This window comes from Cynoglossus semilaevis, chromosome 10, assembly GCF_000523025.1.
Source record: "Cynoglossus semilaevis isolate Cse_v1.0 chromosome 10, Cse_v1.0, whole genome shotgun sequence".
NCBI classification, from domain to species: Eukaryota; Metazoa; Chordata; class Actinopteri; order Pleuronectiformes; family Cynoglossidae; genus Cynoglossus; species Cynoglossus semilaevis.
The window spans coordinates 9,001,534-9,026,707 of record NC_024316.1 but is presented as its reverse complement, the minus strand read 5'-3'; the positions used below and the strand labels follow the sequence as shown (position 1 = coordinate 9,026,707).

The following is a 25,174-nucleotide window of genomic DNA, read 5'->3' as shown; positions in this document are numbered from 1 at the left end:
CAAAATCGTATTCTATTTAACAGCATATAAATCATAATGTTGAAAAAAAAAACCTTGCGTTCTCCTGACCTGCTTCTTCTTCTTTGGGCAATAACGGCAACACTGCACGCTTCAGTTTGCTTTGCTGCCATCTAGGGACTCCCATCTTTATCTGAAATAATTGATGGGATCTAAAAGAAAAGAAATGTCTAAACAGGCAGGTATACATTTTCTAACATAGTGTTTACAAAATTATCTTTACCACGTGTGTAGAAAACCAAAGAAACGAAGACAAAAAGAGAGTCGCTGATGCACAGCACACAACAAAATGTGACCTCTGCCTTCAACCCATCTCCTAAGTGAGCAGGGGGCAGCTCAGTGAACGCCCTGGGAGCAGTGTGTGGGGTTCAGTGCACCTCAATGGGACCCAGAGGCTGCTGGATTTGAACCTGCAACCTTCCATACACGTCCGCCTACTTAACCAAGGCAACCACTGCCTGGTCTGGGACTGAACATTTCTCTCCCCTCGTAAACTTCCTAACCTTCCAGCAGGATGATGACCTATTCTGCTGTCTGATCCACAGCCATATAGTTTCCTTGCATGTCATTATATTTAGAAAATAAACTGCTGCAAACCACCAGTCTGTGGATACTCTTTGATCAACCTTATTTAATGAAACCACATCCACTGCTTTAATAACACTATGAGACGGCTAAAAATAATATTTTCCTCACTTGACTGCTCATAATTACAGATGGGGTACAACAACAAGAACTCATAATTAAAACAGTGTAAAAAAGGGTAAATATTTTAATACGACTTCATTATGTTGTTGTGTTGTTGGCATCATGATCTGAGCTCACTGCAAAGCTGTGTGAATGGAATAGTCAAACCTGGCTCCAGTTCTGGGCGGTGTCGTGGAATCGTGCTACAGTATGGAACGGTATGCCCCCAGCATATAGGAACAGATGTTAGCTCATGAATCTTGAGCCAAGAATCTGTGAGTCATTACAGCAAAATCCCTGCCTTCAACACGGACAAAAGTCTTTGAGACAATGTCAACGAGTGAAACATGGAAAAGGGAAGAGCTCAAAATGACAGGCAGAAATATGGATGAAAACAGGAGGGATTACTAGATGGATGGACGGATGGGTGACGAGGCAGGTAGGTGTAGCAGAACGTTCAGGAGTAAATTCAGCTACTACACGTTAGCATTATAAGCAGTATTGAGGATACAGGTCTATGTCACACACTGTGACAGTTTTGGTTTCATACAGATTACAAATAGACTTCTGTTAATAAAAAAAATTAAATAAATATGTATAACACTTAGTCATTCACATATTTATTTAAAGCCAACCTAAAGAAGTATCATTGGTGGCATGCAGTATTGGTGAGTACAAAAATGAAAATACTTGTACTCATATACATTCGTTTTGTGATATTGGGACAACTTCATTGTGTACTGTTTCTTCAGTAACAATAATAATTCTCACGTCTGTCTCTACTGCCCATGTACACACCCTCCCCCCCCCCCCCCACACGCACACACACACACACACTCCAGTGAAAGGAGAGGCCCAATAGAAAGCAAAGCGATGCTGATTGAATGAAGAGGCCCAAAAGAAAGCAAAGCGATGCTGATTGAATGAGCCAGTGTCTCATCAGTGAAATATGTCTGACTTGGCTGGGTTTCACCAAAGAAAAAAAAGGCCTTTGAGTGCAAGTGCATACTGACTCTACTTCCCATGTTGCAAACACCCCCCTTTTTTCACTCTCATTAAACTCACGTTGATTACAGGATCAACACTTACATGTTAATTGTGTAATTTGTTTTGCATCAATAAAATGTGTCTTTGTGACATTTACTGTTGCATTTTATGGAAATATAATAAACCTCCTTGTCCTGTGAGTGATTAAACAGATTCTACCTACATACATAAGAACTCGGGATTTATATTTTACTTCACAGCAAAGGAACTAATTTTATTGTAAAATTGGCTGTCAGTTGTTCCACATTTTATTTCCATAAATAATTAGATCAGGTGAGGAATAGTCTCCTGCAATTTGTACTTTCACCACTAGGTGTTACTAATTCCTACACGAGTACACAATTGCAGAAGCTTAAGAAAAGGCAAGCAAAGTTTAGGGTCCATCATCCATCCATCCATCCATCCATCCATTTTCATCCACTTATCTATTACCAGGTCACGGGGGCAGCAGTCTCCATGACCGCCACCCAGATCACACGGCACCGTACCAACCCCCCTGAACCTTCCTGCAGGTGGTGAGTCCACTGGAAGGTACCAACCACCCTAACTGGGATTCCAGAAGGTGAACCCTGGGGTTCCACACCAATGACAGAGACATTGCCTCTTGGCCAAATCGCCACTATAGTTTAGAGTGAAGTTGTGATTTACTGGAAATACTTCTGATTTTATTTTTATTCAGTTTTTCTATATATTTTTTTTCTAAACCACTGTGACCTCATGTGCTTGATTTAAATTCTACTAACTTTTCCTGAAGACTAATTTCTTCTGCTGGAAGTCACACAGAGCATCCATTGACTCATACTATTTGAACAACTAATTCTTTGCTGCTACTGTTGGTTGCTTTTAACCACGGCTTTTACACAGTTTTCTTTTAAAGTAATTCTGAATCTGCTACTAATGAATGAACGTATTAATCCATCTAAGGAAAAGAAATGAGCATTGTTACTTTTTCTTTTGGCCATGTTACAATAGTAAACCTCAGACAAGAAAATTAAACCAGAGAAAAGTAAATTTGATAAATTGAGAAATATTTTCAAATACTACTTATAAATAAATAATGATAAAAATAAATAATTGGTTTGAAGTGTGTTGCACTGCAAAAAACGACAATAAGTCGGGGCACCGTTAAAACCAGCATTACGTCATAAAAATAAGCATATCGTTAACATGGACAATGTCTCCCTCTAGTGTCTGAATGACACAATCACACAGAAATTCATTTATTCGAATAGTTTGAAGTAAAAACAAACGTAATAAAATGTCGTGTTTTTGACATTTGAACTGCAAATATAGAAGTTTACATTTCCATTTATTACATCTATTAACATTTCGGTTTTTGTTGCAAATAATTTTAAAAAAGAGGAAAAAAATACTTCAACATCCGCATTTGTTTTTGGTCCAAAAGAAGCTTTATACTTCAACATTTGTTTTTGGTCCAAAAGAAGCTTTATAATATTTTATACAAGCTGTCAAAATGGACAGTCATCATGCATCTTAAACTCCAACATCTGCAGTAAAATCAAATAAAATATCCAACTCCCATTTTCTCTATTTTGATGCTTATATCAAACCCATACTCAAGAGGATTACTTTGAAGTTATTTACTTTTAGTTTGCAATAGTACAGCAAACTGGTGGTAGAATTAATAATTCGAACACAAAATGTATTTATATTTCTACAGTAGGTAAACCAGGTGTGCCTAATATTTTGACCAGTATATAAGAATGTGTAAATCACTAACACACCAAATAATGCCAGCTCATAGCCACACTGTAGTAGTCAGCCCTAATGACATTGACATTATGAATGGAAAGAACGTGTTCATTGATTTAATATCGCGCTTCCAAAACGTTTATTCTTCAGCCAACTGTGGTGCGAAGAAAACAGAAGACCCGCCTATCTTTCTGCCTCTGTTTGGGTCAGAATGAAGCATGTTTGCAGAAGATTGGTCAAAGCCAGAGGGACTTACCACAATTAACCAATTAGAGGTTGACAAGGGCGGGTCTTCCTGTCAGTAGGGTGGAGAAAACGTTTGTGTGACTAGGTGGAGAAACTCACCTCAGAGATACCCTAATCAAATAACTAAATACTGCATTGACGGCAGGCTTACAATGAGAGATATACCGCAGAAGTGGAATAATTAAGTGGCCGACATATTAGTATACTCAAGTAAGTTGGACAAAGTGATTTCTTGGGTTTGTCACCGGTTTACTAAATAGCTAACATTAGCACTGGCTAACTAGCTAAACAAAACAAGCATGATACACTGTGAATATATGAACCTGATTTGATCCATTTGGTTGGTACATGATTGTAATAGGCATATACCGGTTTTGTCTGCATTGCACGGGACTCTTCTTTAATGACTATATTATTATTGTTGATAATAAAAGCTAACTCGACGGATTTGCGAACCGAAACGATAGTTGACAACAACGTCAAGCTGTTGTCAGAACAGGACATATAGTAATTAACTGTAGTAAATTGGTATTCGCCGAAGTGTCACAGCTGTTTTTAAGTTTTTGATTGTTTAGTATTGGCACGTTTTTCACTTTTTTTCCTGCTGGTCTCCTTGAAGGAAAGGCCATCCTCATGGTTAACATGTCCGGCACAGCCACTGTGCTGCAGCAGTTTGTCAGTGGGCTGAAAAGTCGAAATGAAGACACCAGAGCAAAGTCTGCCAAAGACCTCCAGCATTATGTGACCACAGAACTCAGAGAGGTAATTGAAAACATGTGCTCAAACATAGTAAAGCATTACTACAATGGAAATTAGCTAGTAAAGTTTTGACATGGGTGGAATGAGGGACAAAAGTGTTGTCTTTTGCTCACATCGCTTGTACATTATCACAAATTTGATAGATGCTGTGCTGGAGCTTGTATTAATGGATTGTTGGAAATTATGAAAGTGTCAAGTATGAAATATTTTTGCAATGTATTTACATTTTAATGACAGTTTGACTGCATTTAGTAAATCCAGTAAATGTAATACACTTAATGTCTCCTTGTTCCAGATAATCATCATTGAGAACCATTGATTCACAAGTTATTTTTACCAAATGTTACAGTTAAATGCATTCCTAAGTTGTAAAACAACCACCTGCCACAAATACTTGACAATTACTTGTAATTACTTACATGTTAATGTACAAAAATTACTTTGTTAGTTCTGTGCTATCTTCATTGAAAGTTAAGAAGAAATAACTGTGTGTTTTGTGTTAAAATCTCAGGTATACTTTTTTGTCAGGATTGTGTCAGCATTTACCACAAAAAAAGTGTATTTCTGGTTTGAAAATGTTTATTTAGTGGAGAGAGTTAGGTTAGGACCATTGTCGTTAATTATGTGCTAAATATTCGCCAATGTATGCAATAAGTATCTGTTGTTAAGGTTATTAGACCACCTGCCATTTTATAGTAAATGAACATTTACCATTTTGTGTGTTTATGTTCACTTTTGAAGCTATTTCTAGTGAGGATTTTGAAATATTGTTTTAATCCCATTCACAGTTGAGCCAAGATGAAGCCACTACGTTCTATGACGAGTTGAACCACCACATATTTGAACTGGTATCCAGTTCAGATGTGAATGAGAAGAAAGGAGGAATTCTTGCTATAGGTATAATATTTCTAAATTAAATTAATTGTATTAGTTTAAAAAAAACCAAAAAACTCCCCGCCTGTATCTTCTGAAACTGCGTGTAACTGACTTCAATTGTTACAGTGAGTCTGATTGGAGTCGAGGGAGGCAATGCCACCAGAATCAGCCGTTTTGCGAACTACCTGCGCAACCTGCTGCCCTCCAGTGACCCGGTGGTCATGGAGATGGCCTCAAAAGCCATGGGTCACCTGTCCATGGCTGGAGACACCTTCACTGCTGAGTATGTGGAGTTTGAAGTGAAAAGAGCCCTGGAGTGGCTGGGAGCAGACAGAAACGAAGGCAGACGCCATGCAGCAGTGAGTGACCTTCAGGCAAATGTTTGCGTATGGAATGCTGTATCATGTTGTTGATGTGTATGCGCTGCACACATGAGGGCAGAGTTGCTCTGTTTTGTTTTTATAGCACAGGAGTGCAGTGTGTTGAAAGTTGAAACAAAAGTGTCTTATAGTGATCTGACCAACAATAACTTTATTATTAACACCTTTTTTCCATTCAAAGATTACATGAGCATGGTTTTCTAGCCTGACTGTGGACTTTCTTTTTCTTCATTGCTTTGTGGTTGTTATTAAGTAACACGCTTAATTTAAAGTCAACTTAACTGTCAGTTCAATCTCATGTGCGCAGAACATACAGATGATTGACATTGTGATGCTCTAAGTCGAAGGATATAAATTATATAGAAATATAATTTCTGTGAACATCAACTAAAAACAATAACATAGGTTTATCAATACAGCTCACAACAAGTGCACAACACAGTGCAGATCAAAGTGAATGATAGAAAATGATATATTAAGGCATCTGGTTGGCATACAACAGATGATGATCGTAATAATTACAGTAAAATAAGGTTTGTGGCCATTATCCAACAGGGTGAGATGATGATAAACAACTTAAAGCATGTGGTAGATCCGTAACAGGTTTAATGAGTAATGTTACCAGTTATTTACCAGCTATTTACCAGCTCTGTTAAATCTGCATGTAGACATAACCGCTCTATTGTCTACGTGCAGCTTGGTCTGTTTACGATTATGTGTCTGTTTATGTTTGTCGTATTGAATGTATCCTTTAACACACGTTTTCATCTCATATATCTCTCATACATATTCTGAATCTATGTATATTTTTTATTTTTATTTTAATTACTCATGATCTTCTAGTACTCCCTTTGTGCTCTACTTATTGGGTTTGATGTGTGTGTTATAAAGTTTATCATCAGTGATTCCAACTCCAAACCTTAATGTGTTTGTTCCAGGTGTTGGTCCTGAGGGAACTGGCTGTGAGCGCTCCAACCTTCTTCTTTCAGCAAGTGCAGCCCTTTTTTGATAACATCTTCTATGCAGTCTGGGATCCAAAGCAGGCCATTCGAGAGGGAGCTGTGTCGGCCTTGAGAGCCAGTCTCATCCTCACCACCCAGAGGGAGACCAAGGAAATGCAAAAACCTCAGTGGTACAAAGTACGACATATAATCCCATAATCGTGCTTCATTTTGTTAAAATGTTTTACTCTTCCTGTTGGAGAAAATGTTGTGATTACATTTTTGTGCTAATAGCAAACCTTTGAAGAGGCAGAAAAAGGCTTTGATGAGACTTTAGCAAAAGAGAAAGGTATGAACCGAGACGACCGGGTCCATGGTGCTTTACTGATTCTCAATGAGCTGGTTCGCATCAGCAGTATGGAGGGAGAGGTGAGCAATGACTTTAACAGATGGCACATTTTCTCAGGAGAAAAAACAACATTGATTTTCATCGTCTTACACCATTTGACAGCGTATGCGTGAGGAGATGGAGGAGATCACGCAGCAACAGTTGGTTCATGACAAGTACTGCAAGGAACTGATGGGGTTTGGAACCAAACCCAGACATATTACACCGTTCACTAGTTTCCAGTCTGTGCAGCCCCAGCAGTCGAATGCCCTGCTGGGCTTGTTGGGCTACAGCACACCTCAGGGTTTCCTCAGCTTTGGAGCTTCACCAGTTCCTGCCAAGAACAACCTGGTGGAGAGCAGATACTGTCGAGAGCTGATGGAGGATCGATTTGAACAGGTAGGGTGCCATGGAAGGAGGGCTGGGTGGCGAATCTTATATTTATCAGTTTTTAGTGGGGATTCAGTTTTATAGAAGCAGATGAGCTTCAAAACAATGTGTTAAAACCAAAAGTGTGTTGAACTGCATGCATATATCATCACAATATTCTGCTGCAGGTCTGTCGATGGGTGCTGAAGTACAAAACCAGTAAAAACCCCCTGATCCAGATGACCATCCTCAGCCTCCTCCCGCGCCTGGCAGCTTTCCAGCCCCACACGTTTACAGGTGAGACTCATTTGTTGTTGGAACTTACATCTGACTAAATCATCTTTTAAATATGTAGCACAAAACTTTCCTGGGCACAATCATCTTTTCTTGGGATAACAAGTTGTTGTTTTCTTTGTCTACCATACAGACCAGTACCTCTCTGACACGATGGGTCACCTGCTGGGCTGTCTGAAGAAGGAAAAAGAGAGAACCGCAGCTTTCCAGGCCCTGGGACTGCTGGTTGTTGCTGTCAGGACAGAAATCCAACCGTACCTGACAAAGATCCTTGAGATCATTAAAGCTGCTCTGCCACCCAAGGATTTTGCACACAAGTCAGTAAAGACCATTTTTACTGAACTATTCTTTGATACTTTTATGTTAGTTTATCGAGCGTGTCAAGACTCTAAAGTGTAGGTTACACTTTCTTTATAACACACCTTTTGTTTATGTTATGTTGCAGGAGGCAGAAGACCATGCAGGTGGATGCCACTGTGTTCACTTGTGTCAGCATGCTGTCCAGGGCCATGGGTCCCAGCATTCAGCCAGACATTAAAGAACTGCTGGAGCCCATGCTGGCTGTGGGCCTTAGGTAATGAACAAACCAATGTCTGTGTTTAATTTTGGGCCTGCATAATAAAAAAGGTTTCTTTAATAACAGTTATACAGCTATGGAATATTTCCCTGGTCTTGTTTGTTGACAATCGCACATTGATTAATTTCCTTGTCCAATTATTATGTTTTCTATTTGTTCTTTTAATAGTCCTGCGTTGACTGCAGTCCTGTACGACCTGAGCCGTCAAATCCCCCAGCTGAAGAAGGACATACAGGACGGACTCCTGAAGATGCTGTCTTTAGTGTTGATGCACAAGCCACTGCGTCACCCGGGCATGCCCAAAGGTCTGGCTCACCAGCTGGCCTCGCCAAGCCTCACGAACATCCCAGAGGCCAGTGACGTCGGCAGCATCACACTGGCTCTGCGGACGTTGGGCAGCTTTGAATTTGAAGGTGAGTCTTTGTGGAAAACATTCAGGATGGAAAGAACTGAAAACGCAAACACTGATAAGTCCACCATGGGGCTCTTAGGTATTCCATAGAAAAGATTAGATTTTTCTGCAGAATCTACATGGCAACAGTTCTGTTTTTACTGCATCAGACTGGAGCTTCTCACATGCATTGGTATTACATCCAGATGATCATGTAAACCAGAGCAAACTGCTGTGAATCAGACACTCGACTGAGCAGTTGGTTAAAAGACTTAATTGTTTCCCCCCATTTACCCACTGTTTAAAAATGGTGTTCTTTTTCTCCCAGGGCACTCTCTTACCCAGTTTGTGCGCCACTGTGCTGATCACTTCCTGAACAGCGAACATAAGGAAATCCGCATGGAAGCAGCTCGCACCTGCTCCCGCCTCCTCACCCCCTCCATCCACCTGATCACTGGCCACGTTGTGAGCCAGACGGCTGTGCAAGTGGTCGCTGATGTGCTCAGCAAACTGCTGGTGGTTGGGATCACTGACCCAGGTGATTGATGGGAATATGAAGACAGAGAAGAGAAGAAGGAGACGAGTATCGTGTGGATTTGTTGAATTTGTTTTTGGATTACATTTTGTTCACTTAAAGATATTAAGTAATCAAGTATGGTGCAATTGTTGCGTAAGAAAATATTAGAAAGCATGCATTTGAAAAGATTGATTTAAAAAACAAATGATGGAGAAAGTACTTCATTATCCTGTTTCCCTGTAGATCCCGACATCAGATACTGTGTGTTGGCGTCCCTCGATGAGCGCTTTGACACTCACCTCGCCCAGGCTGAAAATTTGCAGGCGCTGTTTGTTGCACTGAACGATGAAGTGTTTGAGATTCGAGAGCTGGCCATCTGCACCATCGGACGACTCAGCAGCATGAACCCTGCTTTTGTCATGCCCTTTCTGCGCAAGATGCTCATCCAGGTAGATTTGTATTTGTCTACACATTGGTCAAATACTGATTATTTTACGTGTAGTTCTTCCTTCAGCACATCTCTGTTTAGTGTTGTTGTTTCACCTAAATACCAAAAGAGGGCACAGTTGGACAATTATTTAGCGGAACTCAAACGTCTGTTGTTGTCGTGCTGTATACCACCAAGCTAGAATAGATTCAAAATATATTTTTATTATATATATTTCCTTTGTCCAGTGATTAAGTATAAATATATCTCTTCAAGTTTGAAGTGCATAACAATATAATAGTGTAACTAAATAAAACTTTGTGTGTTGCAGATTTTGACCGAGTTGGAACACAGCGGTGTTGGCAGAAACAAAGAACAAAGCGCTCGTATGCTCGGTCACCTGGTCTCCAATGCCCCCCGCCTCATACGTCCATATATGGAACCCATTCTTAAGGTTAGATTATATTAGTGTACTGTATTAATGTTCTATGTTGTTTTTCTGGAAAATTGCATGAGGACCAAAGTGCACTTTGCTTGAACAAGGAAACTCTGAAATCAGTTCCAGCCTAATTCCCTGCAGCCTTTTCACCAATTCCCTGTTATGTTCAATGTGAAACAGAAATGGGTTATGAGCCGCAAAAAACCTCTCTTACCTTTTTATTCCACACAGGCACTTATCCTCAAACTGAAAGACCCAGATCCCAACCCTGCAGTTGTCATCAGTGTCCTTGCAACCATTGGGGAGCTAGCTCAGGTAAGTTTACTTCATAAAACTTCACAACTATGCAAATGTTTGTATATGTTTACACGTCAATGAGCATTGAATGAATAATGATATTGATATATGATAATCATAATTCATTTAGATGAATTTAGATATTCCAAACAATGACAGAAACCTTTTTGGTGTATTATTGGAATAGTAATACATCACACCTTTTTTTGTCACTAATTCAAATAATGGAATTACTAATATAAAAAAAATAAAAAAGTTATGCAAAGGTTTATGATTTAAAATTTAGTTTCATCATGTTGGTGGATTTTAATCATTACTGTGGATCTTGACAACGGCTGGTAGGACATGTGGAGAGCTTCTGTCAAACTTTCAGTCAAGCTGTTGTCCTTAACAATATTAATCAGACTATTGACAGTTGTGTCAGTGGGCTTGATAGCTGTAGATACCGTTTTTGCCCTGAGCTTGGTGTGACTGGTCTGATGCAAGATCAGTTTTGCTGCAGTGTAAATAACAACATGTGTATTGATAGTGTAAGATCAATGAATGGAATGAAAGTGTGTTAAAATGCATTTTTTTTATCTGATTAATTTCACCTTATGATATTGCGGTTAAGGCATTAAATCTTTTTTTTTTTTAATGCAAACAAATACTTTGACAATTTTATCATTTCTTGTGACTAACAAAAAAACTTCACTATTGGTCTCTACTTGTAAGTATTGTCCAAAAGGCTGACATGTTATTTTAGGAAACAAAAATAAGTAGTTCATCAACTAAAGATTCAGAATATTTGAAAAATTAATTCAAATAATTACTCACCTTTTTCAGGTGAGTGGTCTGGAGATGCGGAAGTGGATGGACGAACTTTTCCCAATCATCATGGACATGCTGCAAGACTCCTCCTCATTGGCCAAGCGTCAGGTATGTGATTGTGTAATTGTTTCTTTCACCCAACTCTGGTTACCTTGGCCTATTTTTTAAAACATTTACAAATCAATGTTTTTTAAAAGCACTTTGTAATTTTTATGTCCATTTACAATATAGAATAACATCAACCATAAAATATTACACAACCTTTAATGTGTTTGTATCTTTTTATTTTTCCACCAGGTGGCGCTGTGGACCCTCGGTCAGCAGGTGGCGAGCACAGGCTATGTGGTGGAGCCTTACCGCAAGTACCCTTCTCTTCTGGAGGTGCTGCTCAACTTCCTGAAGACAGAACAGAACCAGGGCATCAGGAGAGAGGTATGGACAGACGGCTGAAAACTTCACTTTCCAGTGGTTTAAGACACATGAAACCTAAGTCTTCATTATGTTCCTCAGTGTGAGGCCAGATGCTCTGTCCATCATCATATACTAAACAAACAACCATCATGTTGTAAGGTTGACCTGTTAATAAAAAGCGAACAAAGGCGTACAGTGTAATGTGTGATGTAAGAACTTTATGTGAGTATACGGTGACGGGCCGCGGAGTACACTATACACCGCATGTATATTTGCTTTGGAAACTCTCACACTTTGTTTCCTCTGTGTGATGGATCTGAAATTTGATTGGACTAATCGTCCAAGGGCAGCCACAGTTAGTCGAAAGTTTATTTCCCGCCGCAGCCTCCAGCATCAGTAAATTTTGCAGGTTCCCTTGTGTAGTTAAAAGAGTCATTGAAAAAATATCTGACTCCTAGTGCCGTATAAACATGAGGTAGATGTCAGCTCCTGTGGAGATGTCTCTGTGCACCGCTTCCTGAAGTCAGTCTGGATTTACTGTCCTCACTGTCGATCCCAGTGGAGACTCATGGTCAGTGGAAAAGTGTCATAACATCCAACAGAGCTTCTCATACAAGTCAGGCCGTTTTGGAAACACAGAACTGCTCTGAGAGTTGTTTTGAGTCTATTTTTGAGCAAGTAAATATAACGCTGTCAGAAACTAATAATATAGTAATTCTGCTTCTCTGTCTGAGCTTAAGGGATGAGGGTTGACTGTAAATGTTGTCATTCTTGTCTGTCGGTGGTTAATTCAGATTTAAGCATCTGCTAAAGAGTAGAAGAAGAAGAATGGTGTTTTATAGTCATTGTACAAATCTATACCTCTAATAACAAGCCCTGTCTAACAGACAGCGTTGTCTGTGTGTAGGTAGGTTTGGATACCACGTTTGATTGACAGCTGGTTCACCAAGTTCACAGAGTGCCTGATCACAGTGTATCTTGGTTGACATTTATCTAACCCAGCAGTTGTGTGGTCAAAGCTGTCAGTCAAGTGCGCTGGCCAATCACATTTGTGCGGCCAGATATACAACATTGTTTGTTTTGTATTTTGTTTTCCCTTAATACAATTATAAATGGCACGGTTTGACATTATGTTTGTTATAGACGAATGTCTTTGTCTTCTTCAGGCCATCCGTGTCCTGGGTCTCCTCGGAGCTCTGGACCCCTACAAACACAAGGTTAATATCGGCATGATTGACCAGTCACGAGATGCCTCTGCCGTCAGCCTCTCGGAGTCAAAGTCAAGTCAGGACTCAGGTACGTTTGTGTGTGTTTTTTACAGTGACATTTCACCACGAGTCTGACTATGAATAAGGAAAAAATATTTTATGTTTTTAATTCTCAGTGCAACAGCTGGAAAGTCTCACAGTGAGATCCTGTCCACCGGGGGCCCTTCAGGCCGTGAATGTGCTTTTTGTCTGTCTGTGTTAGTAATAATGGATTGGCTTGTTTATAGCAGACTTATAGTATTATTGTGTCCTTGGGACAACTTAGATTCACCACAATGGAATTTCTGAGGACTCCTCAAGCAGCTAGATTTTCTCAGGGGCAGATAAACCCCCAAAGTTGAGGTAATTTTATTTAATAAAATATTGTAATGCTTTTTATAAAAGTTGGTTATCAAAGAAACTATATTTTCCCTTAGAAATGGAGGATACTGTGTTTTTGTCTTTTTGTTCCGACCATCATAAATCCATCTCTGGACTAGAAACACTTGTGGGTTGTGTCTAAATATCCAGACAGGACTTGGCAGTACAACTTGTTAGAGATAGACAGTGATGTCATTTACTAGAACAACCACATTCAGTTTCACGGACCTCAAAACTTAACCAGAGACAGTTGATACGTTAGATGGTTTCATTTCACTGGTAATTAGAAAAGCTATGTGAGATGTAAACCTAGAAGTTCACAGATTATTTCATTCTCTACTTAATCAGCTTCAGTCGCATGTTTGATTGAGAATAATAATTGTCATATCAAACAAGAGGAAATATCCCCTGTTGTTAAAAGCATTAATTCACAGACCGAATCCCCTCAGTTGGTTACCACTGATTTCTTTTTTAGCCTTTAAGTGTTGCTGGTTTTTCTACCAAAGAGTTCTAATTCAAGAGTCCATGTCCATTTAAATATAGTTTATTCTGGAACGCCAAGAGAACATATGGCTCCACACAACCTGTGTGGTCAGGGTTCCTGCGGGTCCTTAAAAAGTCTAAAAACGCATTAAATTGAATTAAGGCCTTTATTGGCATTAAATGTCAGAAATCAGTCATTTCAGAGTCTTAAAAATGCCAAAACATATTTTGTTAATCAACTCACCAGTTCATTAGTAGTGATGGAACAGTGTGTTAAATGAACCAGAGTTCTCCGTTTAACTGTCTAATGTTCTTTTATGTATATTTAACTTCATCATTAGAAATGAAGAGAAATGTTGATTTCACTGAACTCAAATGACTGTAAATGTAGATGTTCCTGCCACAGACACTTTTGTAGATGTTTCAGAAACTGTTGATGCCCAAGAATATCCTTGCATAACAGTGATGAACCCCAAGTTGACACGTATTCAATATTGATAATCAGCTGCAGCGAACCTCTGAGCAGAGGAGCAGCCAAATGAGCGAGCACACTCTGTGGAAGAGTCTGTGGTTAGAACACAACAAATTCCTGCTCAAATTTTTGTCTTTAATCAAAATGTGATTGCTCTTCAGAGAACCTCAATGCATATTCAATTATCTGACTTGTTGAATCTGGCACACACAGAGCAGCGAAGAAAACACTGTCTGTCCAAAAAAACACTTGTGATGATCAGTTACAGTTTGGCTGTGATACATGATGTGAATCTACAGCTCATTTGTAGAGCACAGAGGTCATCAGTCATCATGACTTGGTTCTGGAGAGGAGAGGGTCCTGACTTTGTAACTGAAGATTTTCCTCTGAGTTAGTGATTGGTGTGATTCTTGATTTCTTTTTTTTTTTGGGGGGATCTTATTTCTAGCATGTCTCTGATCTAGATCCAGTCCAATCTTCAGAGTGAGGCTCTGTCAGTTCAGAGGCAAATATAACAACCTTTCATATTTTAAAACTGGAGATATTTAATTCAAGTTGGCCGACTTTGGAGAGACTCAAATCTTTTGTGTTGTCTATGGTTTGTAAACCATTTAAAGTTGATTTAATTTGTTGCAGTGTTTATTGGCTCACATTCTCCCATCAGCCTTGTCCTTTATTTATTTCTGTTCGTTGAAATCTGTTGTTGGTGTAGTTGTTGTAATGACCCTTCAGAACAAAATGAATCTGACAGAACAGAAGCAGATGCGTCGGTATGGACAGATACATTTATCCTCCAATACTGTCATTACTTACTATGTTTTATATCTGTGTCATTTTCTCTGCCAGCGGGCTTCCTACAGGGTCGAGCTTTCATCCTGTCAGATTAACTCTAGAATGCAGCATCTAAAAACACTTCTACGTGTTGAAACCGGTCTCTAGGTTACGGTGGCTACGTCGACTATTTTCAGTTACAACCAAAGAGAGGACAGAGATGTGATCGCTGTTTTTACAGTTAGGTTCTTGGGCTAAAAAAAAAAACCCCACCATAAAAATGTGAATGCATCCTTTGTTGACAGATCATGTCACATTAATTTAAAAGGATTTTACATACCCTGTCATTTTTAGCATTTGGAACACTGCCGTCATTCCCAGGGTTTTGAAAAAATGATATCAGCCACAATAAAAGTGCTCATGTGAATAGTGTTTGAGGAGTGCCATCTCCATTCTTCTGATCCAGCCATGTGTCTAAGTATGTGACCTTGGACGATTTGGTAATAGCTTTACCAGTTTGTTCCTCAAATAAATGGACTGTGACCAGAATTGGAAGCTGTATATCTGTTGGCAGATCTGTCACAGTCTGACTGTGTGTGTGTGTCTGGAGCGTGAGCGTCTCCTTTGGCAGCACATACAGTATTTTGTGATGTGGGAGGTCACTGGCTCAGTCCATCTTCTCACCTGACTTCAAACAAAACCAATCATGTCACGACTGAACATTAGTCTCGTAAAACCCAGGAAATGATGTGTGTCCTTTCTTAGAATTTTTTTTTTCCCTTCTCTGCATCTGTAGGCCAAATTTCTGGAATACAGTTGCCACATTTACTGTATGTTTGTGGTGTTTGAAAGTATCAATTATTGTTTTGTTTTTTTCTATCTGTCAGTGTCAATAATCTAGACACAGTGATGTTGTAATAAAAAAGAAGCTGAGATAAAAGTGCGTTAATCAGTGCATTTCTGCAGACCTACAGTAAAATGCTGGACGTCTGTATTCTCACATGTCTTGTAAAACTGCAGACCTCTGTGGACACACTGAACCCATTTACATTACAAAACCTTCATAAAGCCACTTGTGCAAAAATGAAATATCTATTATAAATGTTAGAACACTACTGCTAAGTATCTGAGCATCAAAGCCAAACCCTGGTGTCTAAAAAAAGGGTTTGTGTTATTGATGGCTGTAATGATGCATGTCATTACTTTTTATGTCAAACTTAAAATTTATCAGGCATTTAGAACAACATTGGATACTTTAGAAGAAAATTTACTTTTGCTACTGGGGCAAAGATAAAATATGATTCAGGAATGTTGGGTCAGTTTTATATTTTTGAACTGTCTGAACTCTGCAGACACTAAACCACCACTAAAATACTTTTTACACTGGAAATTTTGATTATTATATTTTTTTACTAATTAGATGCTCAGTAAGTTGACATGGTCTGTGAAAATTAATGTGTTAATTGGGTTTAATAATTTGTCAAGATTAGGCTTATTCAAAACTGATAATTGTCTGATCACTTTGAGTGAGAAGTTTAATTAAGTTTGAGTGATTTTCAACTTCCTCAGTGTTTATATGTGACAGTGGCACTGAACTGAAAATACAAAAATCCATAAATGTGTGTGTATATATATATATATAAAGACCCTTTGCATAAGTACTGTGTTTTCCACTGTTTCAGTTTATATCACAATATACTATATTTTCGGACATAACAAAAAGATTTTATGAAGATAAAATATATTTAACCACTATGGAACTTCTATTTTTGATCTCACAACCTAGGTCAAATCGATGCTTTACTTTTGGAATTGTTGTTTGTTCAAGAAATGAAGAGTTAACTGCCTCAACCAGCCAACAATATTTCTAAGTCCTAGGGCTCTCATCTCATAAAAATCCATTATGGATGTCAGCCTTGTGGCCAACACCAGCAGATTTTTTAGGTGTATTTATTCTGGAAAGGACATCCTTATTTGGCTAGTAGAGGGAGGGGCTATAAATCACTGTTAATGTAAAGCTTGCACACCGGAGAATTATTGCCTCCCTAATGGTCTTAGAGAATCATGATAGCACAGCTATTAATCCTGCATGTTCACAAGAGTTTGGCCAATGGGATTGTGGCTGGGATATGATTTCCAGCTATAACGTCATCTCCAGTCGTCATGTGAGGTGATCAGGTGGAAAGAAAAGACAAAAAAACAAAAGAAGTTTAAGGTTTTATTCTGGAGAATATGACAGAGGCGACTAGTGCTCACTGGTATTAATGTATATTTCACATGGTAAATGAATAACAATCAAACTCATGTGCATTCACATGCCACATACAGCTCATACGTAAAGTTTAATAAGTCACAGTGAGATCATTGAACATGCTGGAAAATCCATAATACTTCTATGGAATATATATATATATATATATATACATATAAATATATATTTACTGCTACTCATCCATGTCTCCAATTACTTTTTAATGAATTAGTCATGGGGAGCTGTGGACTAATTACATTTAATGAAGAATAATCATGTTTAATTAAGATAAATCAAGTATGACCAAAGAATGTTTTTCTGTATTTCCTGTATTTTGCTGGAACTGAAAGACAAATAACAGCAAGTAGATGTATGTGGTTCACATCTGTTTGTATTTGTGACTAATTCAAATGATGAGCTTATTAATATGGAAAATGTCAAGAAAAATATGCACAACTAAAACTGAAAAAGTTAGCTTCATAGAGTTGGTGGTTTTTAGTAATCACTGTGCATTATGACTGTGGCTTGTAGAATTATGGTTAAGCATTTGCCCTCAACAATCAGTCCATGGTCCCTTGCAATCCATTCAGCAGCTGGCTTGTAGATTTCCTTGCTCTTTTGAGCTCAGTGAGACTGGTTTGATACAAACCAGGTGTAGCTAATTAAGATGGTATTTTTAACTAAATTGTTTTTTTCCACAGAATGTATTAGAGCAAGGACAAAGTTGATTAGATGTTGAATTAGAGTGGGCAACATTCTGCCTATGATTTAAAATGTTTTAAAATGTTTAATCTGCTTTTTTTTCACAAAATAATTATACAGCAATAATGATTAACTTCTTTGACAGACTTAAAATAAGCAAACTCCTCTACATCTACAGTAGGTCTGGACATGTCTTTATGAAGTAGTGGTTTACTTTACATCATGATCTGATGACTGAGAGTGATGTAGACAAAAAGTAAAAATGTGTGTTTTCATGCTTTTCTTTTTTTTTTTCTTTTTTTTTTAGCCGACTACAGCACCAGTGAGATGCTGGTGAACATGGGTAACCTGCCCCTGGATGAGTTTTACCCCGCAGTGGCCATTGTCACTCTTATGCGTATTCTGAGAGACCCTTCACTCTCCAACCACCACACTATGGTGGTGCAGGCTGTAACCTTCATTTTCAAGTCTCTGGGCCTCAAGTGTGTTCAGTTCCTGCCCCAGGTTATGCCCACTTTCCTCAATGTCATCCGAGTGTGTGATGCCAGTATTAGAGAGGTGGGTTGTTCTCTGCTGAAACAAAAGCAAATAGCCTTTTGGTTGTTTACTGTGTTTACATGATCTCTTCTGTTTGTTTCCCGGCAGTTCCTTTTCCAGCAGATGGGAATGGTGGTGGGTTTCGTCAAGATCCACATCCGGCCCTACATGGACGACATCTTCACCCTCATCAGAGTGAGTTACTTTGGAACACAACCTCTCTGTTTTCTCTCCCACCTTTCCACCTTATCCCCAAAACAGGAATCCTCCAGCTTCTCAGTGTGTCAGGCAAACAGCTGCACATTTTTAATTGCTCTCAGTTGTGGTCTTCACCTTCCTCATCAGGCTCAGTGCACAGAAACACACACATCCTGTGAGGTGTACTGCTCAACTGTCATCATTAAAGATGCAGTGGGATTGAAACAACAAGAGAATGCCGTTGTTTATATTTGGATTATGTGCTAAGGTTCCCTTCTAGTGTTTCTAATTGTAACCAGCACCATTGCAGTGACATTAACTCCTTCTGGAGAAAGGTTTAAAGAAAACTGAACAAATTCACCTCCAGCCTGTCTGTGTTAATAAATGGCAAGCGAGACAAAGAATCTATTCATTTTTTTGCTCTGACTTTCAGATGAGAGGCTGGAATAGCCATTCAGGATGTACACTCACTCACATTCTAGTCATCTGCCCAGGGAGGGAAAAGGGCAGGAAGTTGGGGGCTGCACAAAAAACTCTGGTCACCAAAGAAAAAATAAAACCCCACCTCTGCCAGATTTCACAGCTGAGGCCCATTGACTGATTGACGTATTTCGTGACTTACAGTCTTTCACCTTAACTCCAGTTAGTAGTATCTCCAATGTAAGCAGTCTGTCTGCTGTGTCTGAATTTCTCAAAATCTGGCTCTAAAGCCATCACTGAGACGTGATGTCAAACCCAGTTGACAGGAAATTGTCCCCATTCCTTTGTGTGAATTCTTGCGACTCCTTTTCTCGCTGTCTGTGGCACACAAAAGTCTAAATATCTCTCTCCAACACTCACCTTACTGTTGGAAGCACATATTGACCCAATTCCTCAGACCAGTGTCAAGCTGAGGCACCGTACCAAGGAAAGGTGAATGAGGTAGTGCCTTGGATGTACCCTCTCATACTGTAAAAATTTACAAGCAGAAATTGGACGTTTATTTAAGTCAGCACTTCCTCTAAGTCAGTCAGGTGTGTGAGCTTGTGCACTTCAGAAATATACCTCAAATATTATTGAAGGTTTTGTCGTTCTTCGTGTTGCTAAGTTGCTAATCATGAAGTGAAAACAATTCCTATGGTGAGGTCAGAACGAAGGCTGTTTTGCAGTACTTCTTTATGCTTCTACAATAACAACAGTTTATAGTATGACATCAACTCACCATTTATCTGTGCTATAGGAGTACTGGACACCCAACAACCCAATGCAGAACACCATCATCCTTCTGATCGAGCAGATTGTGGTGGCACTGGGAGGAGAGTTCAAACTCTATCTTCCACAGCTCATCCCCCACATGCTGCGGGTCTTCATGCATGACAACAGCACTGGACGCAGCGTTACGATCAAGGTGAGTGACATTCATGTCAATAATTCATATGAACAAAGAAATCCTCCTATTTAAATAAAAGTTAACAATAAAATATCACAAGTTAAGACGCAATGTTAACAATAGAATATCACAAGTTAAGACGCAATATGTGAATGTATGTCTAGTCCTGAGCCATGCATTTAGTCAAATATTAATACTTGAATATCTGTGGTAACAGGGGTAAAAGAATTTTAAAAATATTGCGATAATTTGTTGTCAAAATTGACAAACCCTAGTAATGAGCCCTGAAGACTGTCAGCAGAGGCTCAGCAAATAAAATGTTTACTAGTTGAAGTTATTGTTGTCGTGAGTGCTGTTTACACAGCAGAGAGCAGGGCGGCCATAAAACTTCAGTCTCATTAAAGACACCAACCCACTTCAAGTGGCGTCATCAGTACTCTTGTGTACATCTAATAACATATTCCCTGGGTATTGCATCACACATTCTGTTTTCCATCCATTTCTTTCATTTTTGTCTTTAGAAAAATGTAATGTGTGGCCCATCTCCAACCTTCTCTTTCAAATGGAGACATTTTTCAATTATTAGACCCTGCTTCAATATGTTTGTCATTATTTTCAGAATACCACACAGCAGCCCAAGGCTATTTTTTGGACGACCACAGTGATAGGTTTTCTTTACTATTTCTGACTTTTCAAACCCTGAAAACTGAGACCAGGCTTCTGATGATGTTTGGAAACACTGACTCAGACCCTGCCTTTGGCTACTGATTGGATCATAAAAGTCACAACACATCTTTCCCTGAGGTGTCATGCTCTTCACATGTGACCCTTTTTTTTAGACAAAAACAAACGGCATCTGCCTGGACCACCAGTGAGCATGCAGTCTACGCACTTTAAAATTCAAGCTGAGTTAAACTAGAAATGCCTGGATTACCTGAAATCCTCAAATCCATTTCTCAGTTGGTTTTCACAGATTTACAACAAACCCTAATTATACTGATACATTTATCAGAGCAGTTGATAAAAAGAGTTATTTTCATATAATAAAAAATATACCAGTACGCTGATACAAAGTACTGATACCACAATGTCTTGTAAATTAAATAAATAAACTGGAAAGCAGTGTTATATTTGTGGCACAGCTCTGTGGGTAATAGGGTGACATGCTGTGTGTGTGTGTGTCCAACCCAAACCACTGTGAGGACACCAGGCAGGAATATGCTGACAGTCAGATTTATTTCCTTCTCATCAACAGAAGACTATTTCAAGCCACAAAGGGATAAATCTTTCTGTGTTGAACTTGAAGTCTTCAGACTGATTCTGATGCGGAGCTGGTTGTGGCACAAAAGATGCCATCTGTTCGCTGTATGGGCATGTTTTTGAGTGTCAAATGGAGCCATATGCCAGTGCACCTCCTGCTCACTGCTCCCCTGTACTGTTTATTTACTATGTGTGTGTTCAAAAAAACTTTTTAGCAATATTTCTGGTTTGCACTTTGCACTTGCTTTAATAAGCTATGCAGGGATTCACTTCCAAGTCTGCCTGAGATCAGATTTCCTCTTACGGGCCTTTTCATTCAGAAATTATATCCTGTGCAGAAAAATAAGAGCAGCAGAATGGTAGGAATGTGTCATGATTGCAGTGGCTGCAGTAACAGGGGTAAACACCGGTAAAATGTTTGCTAAGCTGCTGTAAAATGAGCACATTTGTGCTGCCGTGAGTGTAATTGTCAGGTTAACTAATGCTGTGTGCACATCATTATCTCTCTGCTAAGAGACAGTGTTAATTGTACTGTGCCTGGGTTTACACAAGTAAAAGATTAACTTGTGTGCTAAAGGTTAGTTAAAGTTAACCTTCACATGTATAAGTAAGTTATAGATATATTTACACCTAATTGTATTAATTCTACTGTAAAGTCCTTATAGACTTATTTGAGAAGATTACTCATTTTAAACTCCTTTAAAATGTTGTCTGGCTCAGGAGCTCAGCTCACCTTGATCTTATTGTGCCACTGTTTTCAGTTTATAGTTTTCATCATGTCCACTGAGACCTTTTAAGTCAAAGCTTTTCACTTCTAATAGAGCAGTCCTGTAGCAGTATAGACATACAGGTTAACACACTCTCCTGTTTCAGTTGCCGGTGCCAGGAATTGTCAGATTTTTCTCTCAAATCCTAAATCACACTTTAGGTGGAGAACCACAAAGAAAAAGAGAGTCAAAAGGATCAGGGTCATCTAAATGCTGTCCCACCTCTGCTGCAATTTTGACTTGGAGTCTGCAGTATTAGATAACCCAGTCTGGGCAGCCTTAAACTGGATCTGCAGTCTAATCTGAAGCGCTGAATGGGGTCAAGAAGAGGGGGCGACTTAAGAATTAGGTTACTTACTGATCCCAGCTAGAAGAAAAGAAAAACACACTTCCATCATTTAAAGGTCTGTTCTCCCCAACCTCCCATACCCCGCAGCTCAAACGCACTCTTGTGCCCCTCCACCTCAACTTCCTGCTGTCTCGCCGCCTGCAATTTAGACGTGTGGTTGGAGATAGAGGGGTGGGTTGGTTACAGGGATAGAAACTGACAGCTGTGCGTGATGGGATCTGGGCTTCGTTTGTTGGCTGCGATATACGTCATCCATACAGACTACCTTCGTTCCTCATACACATGCAACACATAGGGCATGTGATGGCTCCACAATTAGGATGGAGAACAGAAACTTTATCCATAAAAATAAACACCAAGTTGTTATTGACATTTTCATCTGACAGCATGTCAAAGATGGCTCATTGAAGTTGAAAACATTGTCTTACTTTCCATAACTTATAATAACATAACACTTGTGCCAAAGTAAATAATAATAATAATGAAACATTTCACTGTTAGCCCTTCACCCAAATTTCAAAAGTCAAAAGAAATTTTAGGAAAACCCTAGAAAGTGCTTGGAAACTGCTGCTGCATTTATTATAGATACTCAAGAATGAAATAGAATATCAGAAAGAGTCAAAATAAAATAAGAATGAATTTATAGCTTTGTTGAGCTAAAAGGTGAAAAGCATGAAATGGCCCAGGTTGATTGTGGGGACAGAGAAGACTGAAGGAAGTGTATCCTGTTTTACAGTTGCTGAATGCCATCCAGCTTTTTGGTGCCAACCTTGATGACTACCTCCACTTGCTGCTGCCTCCAATAGTCAAGCTGTTTGATGCTCCTGATGTTCCTCTGCAGGCTCGCAAGTACATGTGGCTTTTTGTTGTCATATACTATTGATTTATATTACACTTTTATTCTCTTGAATTCTTTTCACTGTCTCTGAAAGTTTTACATTTAGCAATCAAACTAGAATATAAATCATAAACCAGTAGATTACAATAGGAACTGAACAATAAAACTGATATTCTTTCTAAGACCAGTCCTTTTTAAAATGGAACACTATGTCTCTCTATGTCTGTGAATACCACTAAGATCTAAGCCATTTCCGTTTATCTGTTTTTGCTCTGTTCTTTTCAGGGTTGCCCTGGAGACTCTCGACCGTCTGACAGAGTCCCTTGACTTCACAGACTACGCTTCACGCATTATCCACCCAATCGTGCGGACACTAGACAGCACGCCTGAACTGCGCTCCACCTCTATGGACACCTTGTCCTCACTCGTGTTCCAGCTGGGCAAGAAGGTAACTGTAGCTGCCCCCCCGGGCCCTCCCTTTAGATGCAGCTATTATTCAGTAGATTTCTTACCGCCTCTCTGCTGCTGGCCCCCAATCTTTATTACTTCCTGCCAGACTGGTGATGTCATTGGCCTTCTGGTGGTGGGGGGTAGTGTTTATGAGAGCTGATGAGGTCACATTTACCCTTTCCTGCCTGTACCTCTTTAACTCACTGATGTCTAAAACATCCTATCGTTTTCAAGCCCCAGCCTCAGAGCCACAGGCCGTTTTTGTGTGTGTGTGTGTGTGTGTGTGTGTGTGTGTGTGTGTGTGTGTGCGTGCCATGTCTGCCATCAAATGAACAGCAAAGCTTTTCATCTGAGGCTCATGGTGGTTGTGTACAAGTGCAGGATGACACGATACTGAGTTACTTGACGCAGAACGGGGCAAAAGTAGTAGCAGAAGTAAACCACACAGAGCGCTCACACCCATTTATTAACCCTCCCTCTCTTTCGTCTTATTTTTAGTACCAGATCTTCATACCCATGGTAAACAAAGTGATGCTGAAGCACAGGATAAACCACCAGCGGTATGACATCCTCATATGTCGCATTGTAAAGGTGAGACCTTCCTTACAAAAACAGTCATTTGTTGGCTTTCTTTTTATGTCAGCCTAACTGCATATAATTGAGATAAATTACATAATAATGACAAAACATCACATATGGTGTACACCGTTGCATAATCAATCCATTAGCATGTTCTGTTTATTCAGTAATCCCTCAGGAAGGAAATGCACCTCTTTGTTCACAAAACTTTATTTTGATGTGTGACTAAACGGTCTGTGTGTGGGCTGTCTGTGTGTGGTCTGTGTTGGTGTTTGTGGACACAACAGGGCTACACTCTGGCTGAGGAAGAGGAGGACCCTCTAATCTTCCAGCATCGTCATCGTGGTAACCAGGGCGACCCACTGGTCAGTGGACCTGTGGAGGCTGGGCCAATGAAGAAGCTTCACGTCAGCACCACAGCCCTCCAAAAGGTAAAAATGTTCGCCCAAGAACTGAATTTGCTATTGGTATAGTGGACTGTAACCAAGTTCCAAGTCCGTAAAATCTCATTCTTATAGTTGAACAACAGCAGATTAATTGCTAGAGGGTTCATAGCTTCACTGAATGTTTATTAATGTATGCCTCAATATTTTATATTAAACCGTTAATAACCAAATTAACTGAATACTGCCACTTTTAAGTGCAGTTTGATTCTCTTGACCAGTCGATGACCACTCAGATTATTTCACACACTAATAGCTGGATAAAGTGTTAGCTTCCACATAGTTCCCATAGGCTGAAAAACTATGATCATTTTCCTCCCTGCTTCCAGGCTTGGGGTGCTGCAAGGAAAGTGTCCAAAGATGACTGGTTGGAGTGGCTGAGACGTCTGAGTGTTGTCCTGCTTAAGGAGTCCTCCTCACCAGCCCTGCGATCCTGTTGGTCCCTAGCTCAAACCTACATCCCTCTGGCAAGGTACATCACATTTATCAC

At 39.5% G+C, this 25,174-nt stretch overlaps 1 protein-coding gene across 2 annotated transcripts in view; it reads left to right on the top strand.

Annotated features, from left to right (window-relative positions):
* The first annotated feature begins 3,751 nt into the window (after positions 1-3,751).
* Positions 3,752-25,174, top strand: part of mtor (mechanistic target of rapamycin kinase) — a 70,781-nt gene continuing 49,358 nt past the window's right edge. The window contains exons 1-26 of one of the 2 annotated variants that reach the window (XM_008318596.3): positions 3,752-3,921; positions 4,331-4,473; positions 5,259-5,367; positions 5,473-5,705; positions 6,665-6,865; positions 6,962-7,096; positions 7,179-7,454; positions 7,613-7,721; positions 7,852-8,035; positions 8,164-8,292; positions 8,464-8,708; positions 9,015-9,224; positions 9,447-9,652; positions 9,962-10,084; positions 10,301-10,384; positions 11,192-11,284; positions 11,474-11,608; positions 12,754-12,883; positions 18,202-18,452; positions 18,540-18,626; positions 19,849-20,016; positions 23,111-23,223; positions 23,498-23,660; positions 24,161-24,253; positions 24,529-24,672; positions 25,014-25,156. In XM_008318596.3, the coding sequence (XP_008316818.1) occupies positions 4,345-4,473; positions 5,259-5,367; positions 5,473-5,705; positions 6,665-6,865; positions 6,962-7,096; positions 7,179-7,454; positions 7,613-7,721; positions 7,852-8,035; positions 8,164-8,292; positions 8,464-8,708; positions 9,015-9,224; positions 9,447-9,652; positions 9,962-10,084; positions 10,301-10,384; positions 11,192-11,284; positions 11,474-11,608; positions 12,754-12,883; positions 18,202-18,452; positions 18,540-18,626; positions 19,849-20,016; positions 23,111-23,223; positions 23,498-23,660; positions 24,161-24,253; positions 24,529-24,672; positions 25,014-25,156 (3,893 nt within the window). In that variant the 5' untranslated portion in view covers positions 3,752-3,921; positions 4,331-4,344. The remainder of the gene's footprint in view (positions 3,922-4,330; positions 4,474-5,258; positions 5,368-5,472; positions 5,706-6,664; positions 6,866-6,961; positions 7,097-7,178; positions 7,455-7,612; positions 7,722-7,851; positions 8,036-8,163; positions 8,293-8,463; positions 8,709-9,014; positions 9,225-9,446; positions 9,653-9,961; positions 10,085-10,300; positions 10,385-11,191; positions 11,285-11,473; positions 11,609-12,753; positions 12,884-18,201; positions 18,453-18,539; positions 18,627-19,848; positions 20,017-23,110; positions 23,224-23,497; positions 23,661-24,160; positions 24,254-24,528; positions 24,673-25,013; positions 25,157-25,174) is intronic. The other variant, XM_008318595.3, reaches the window with a different exon arrangement.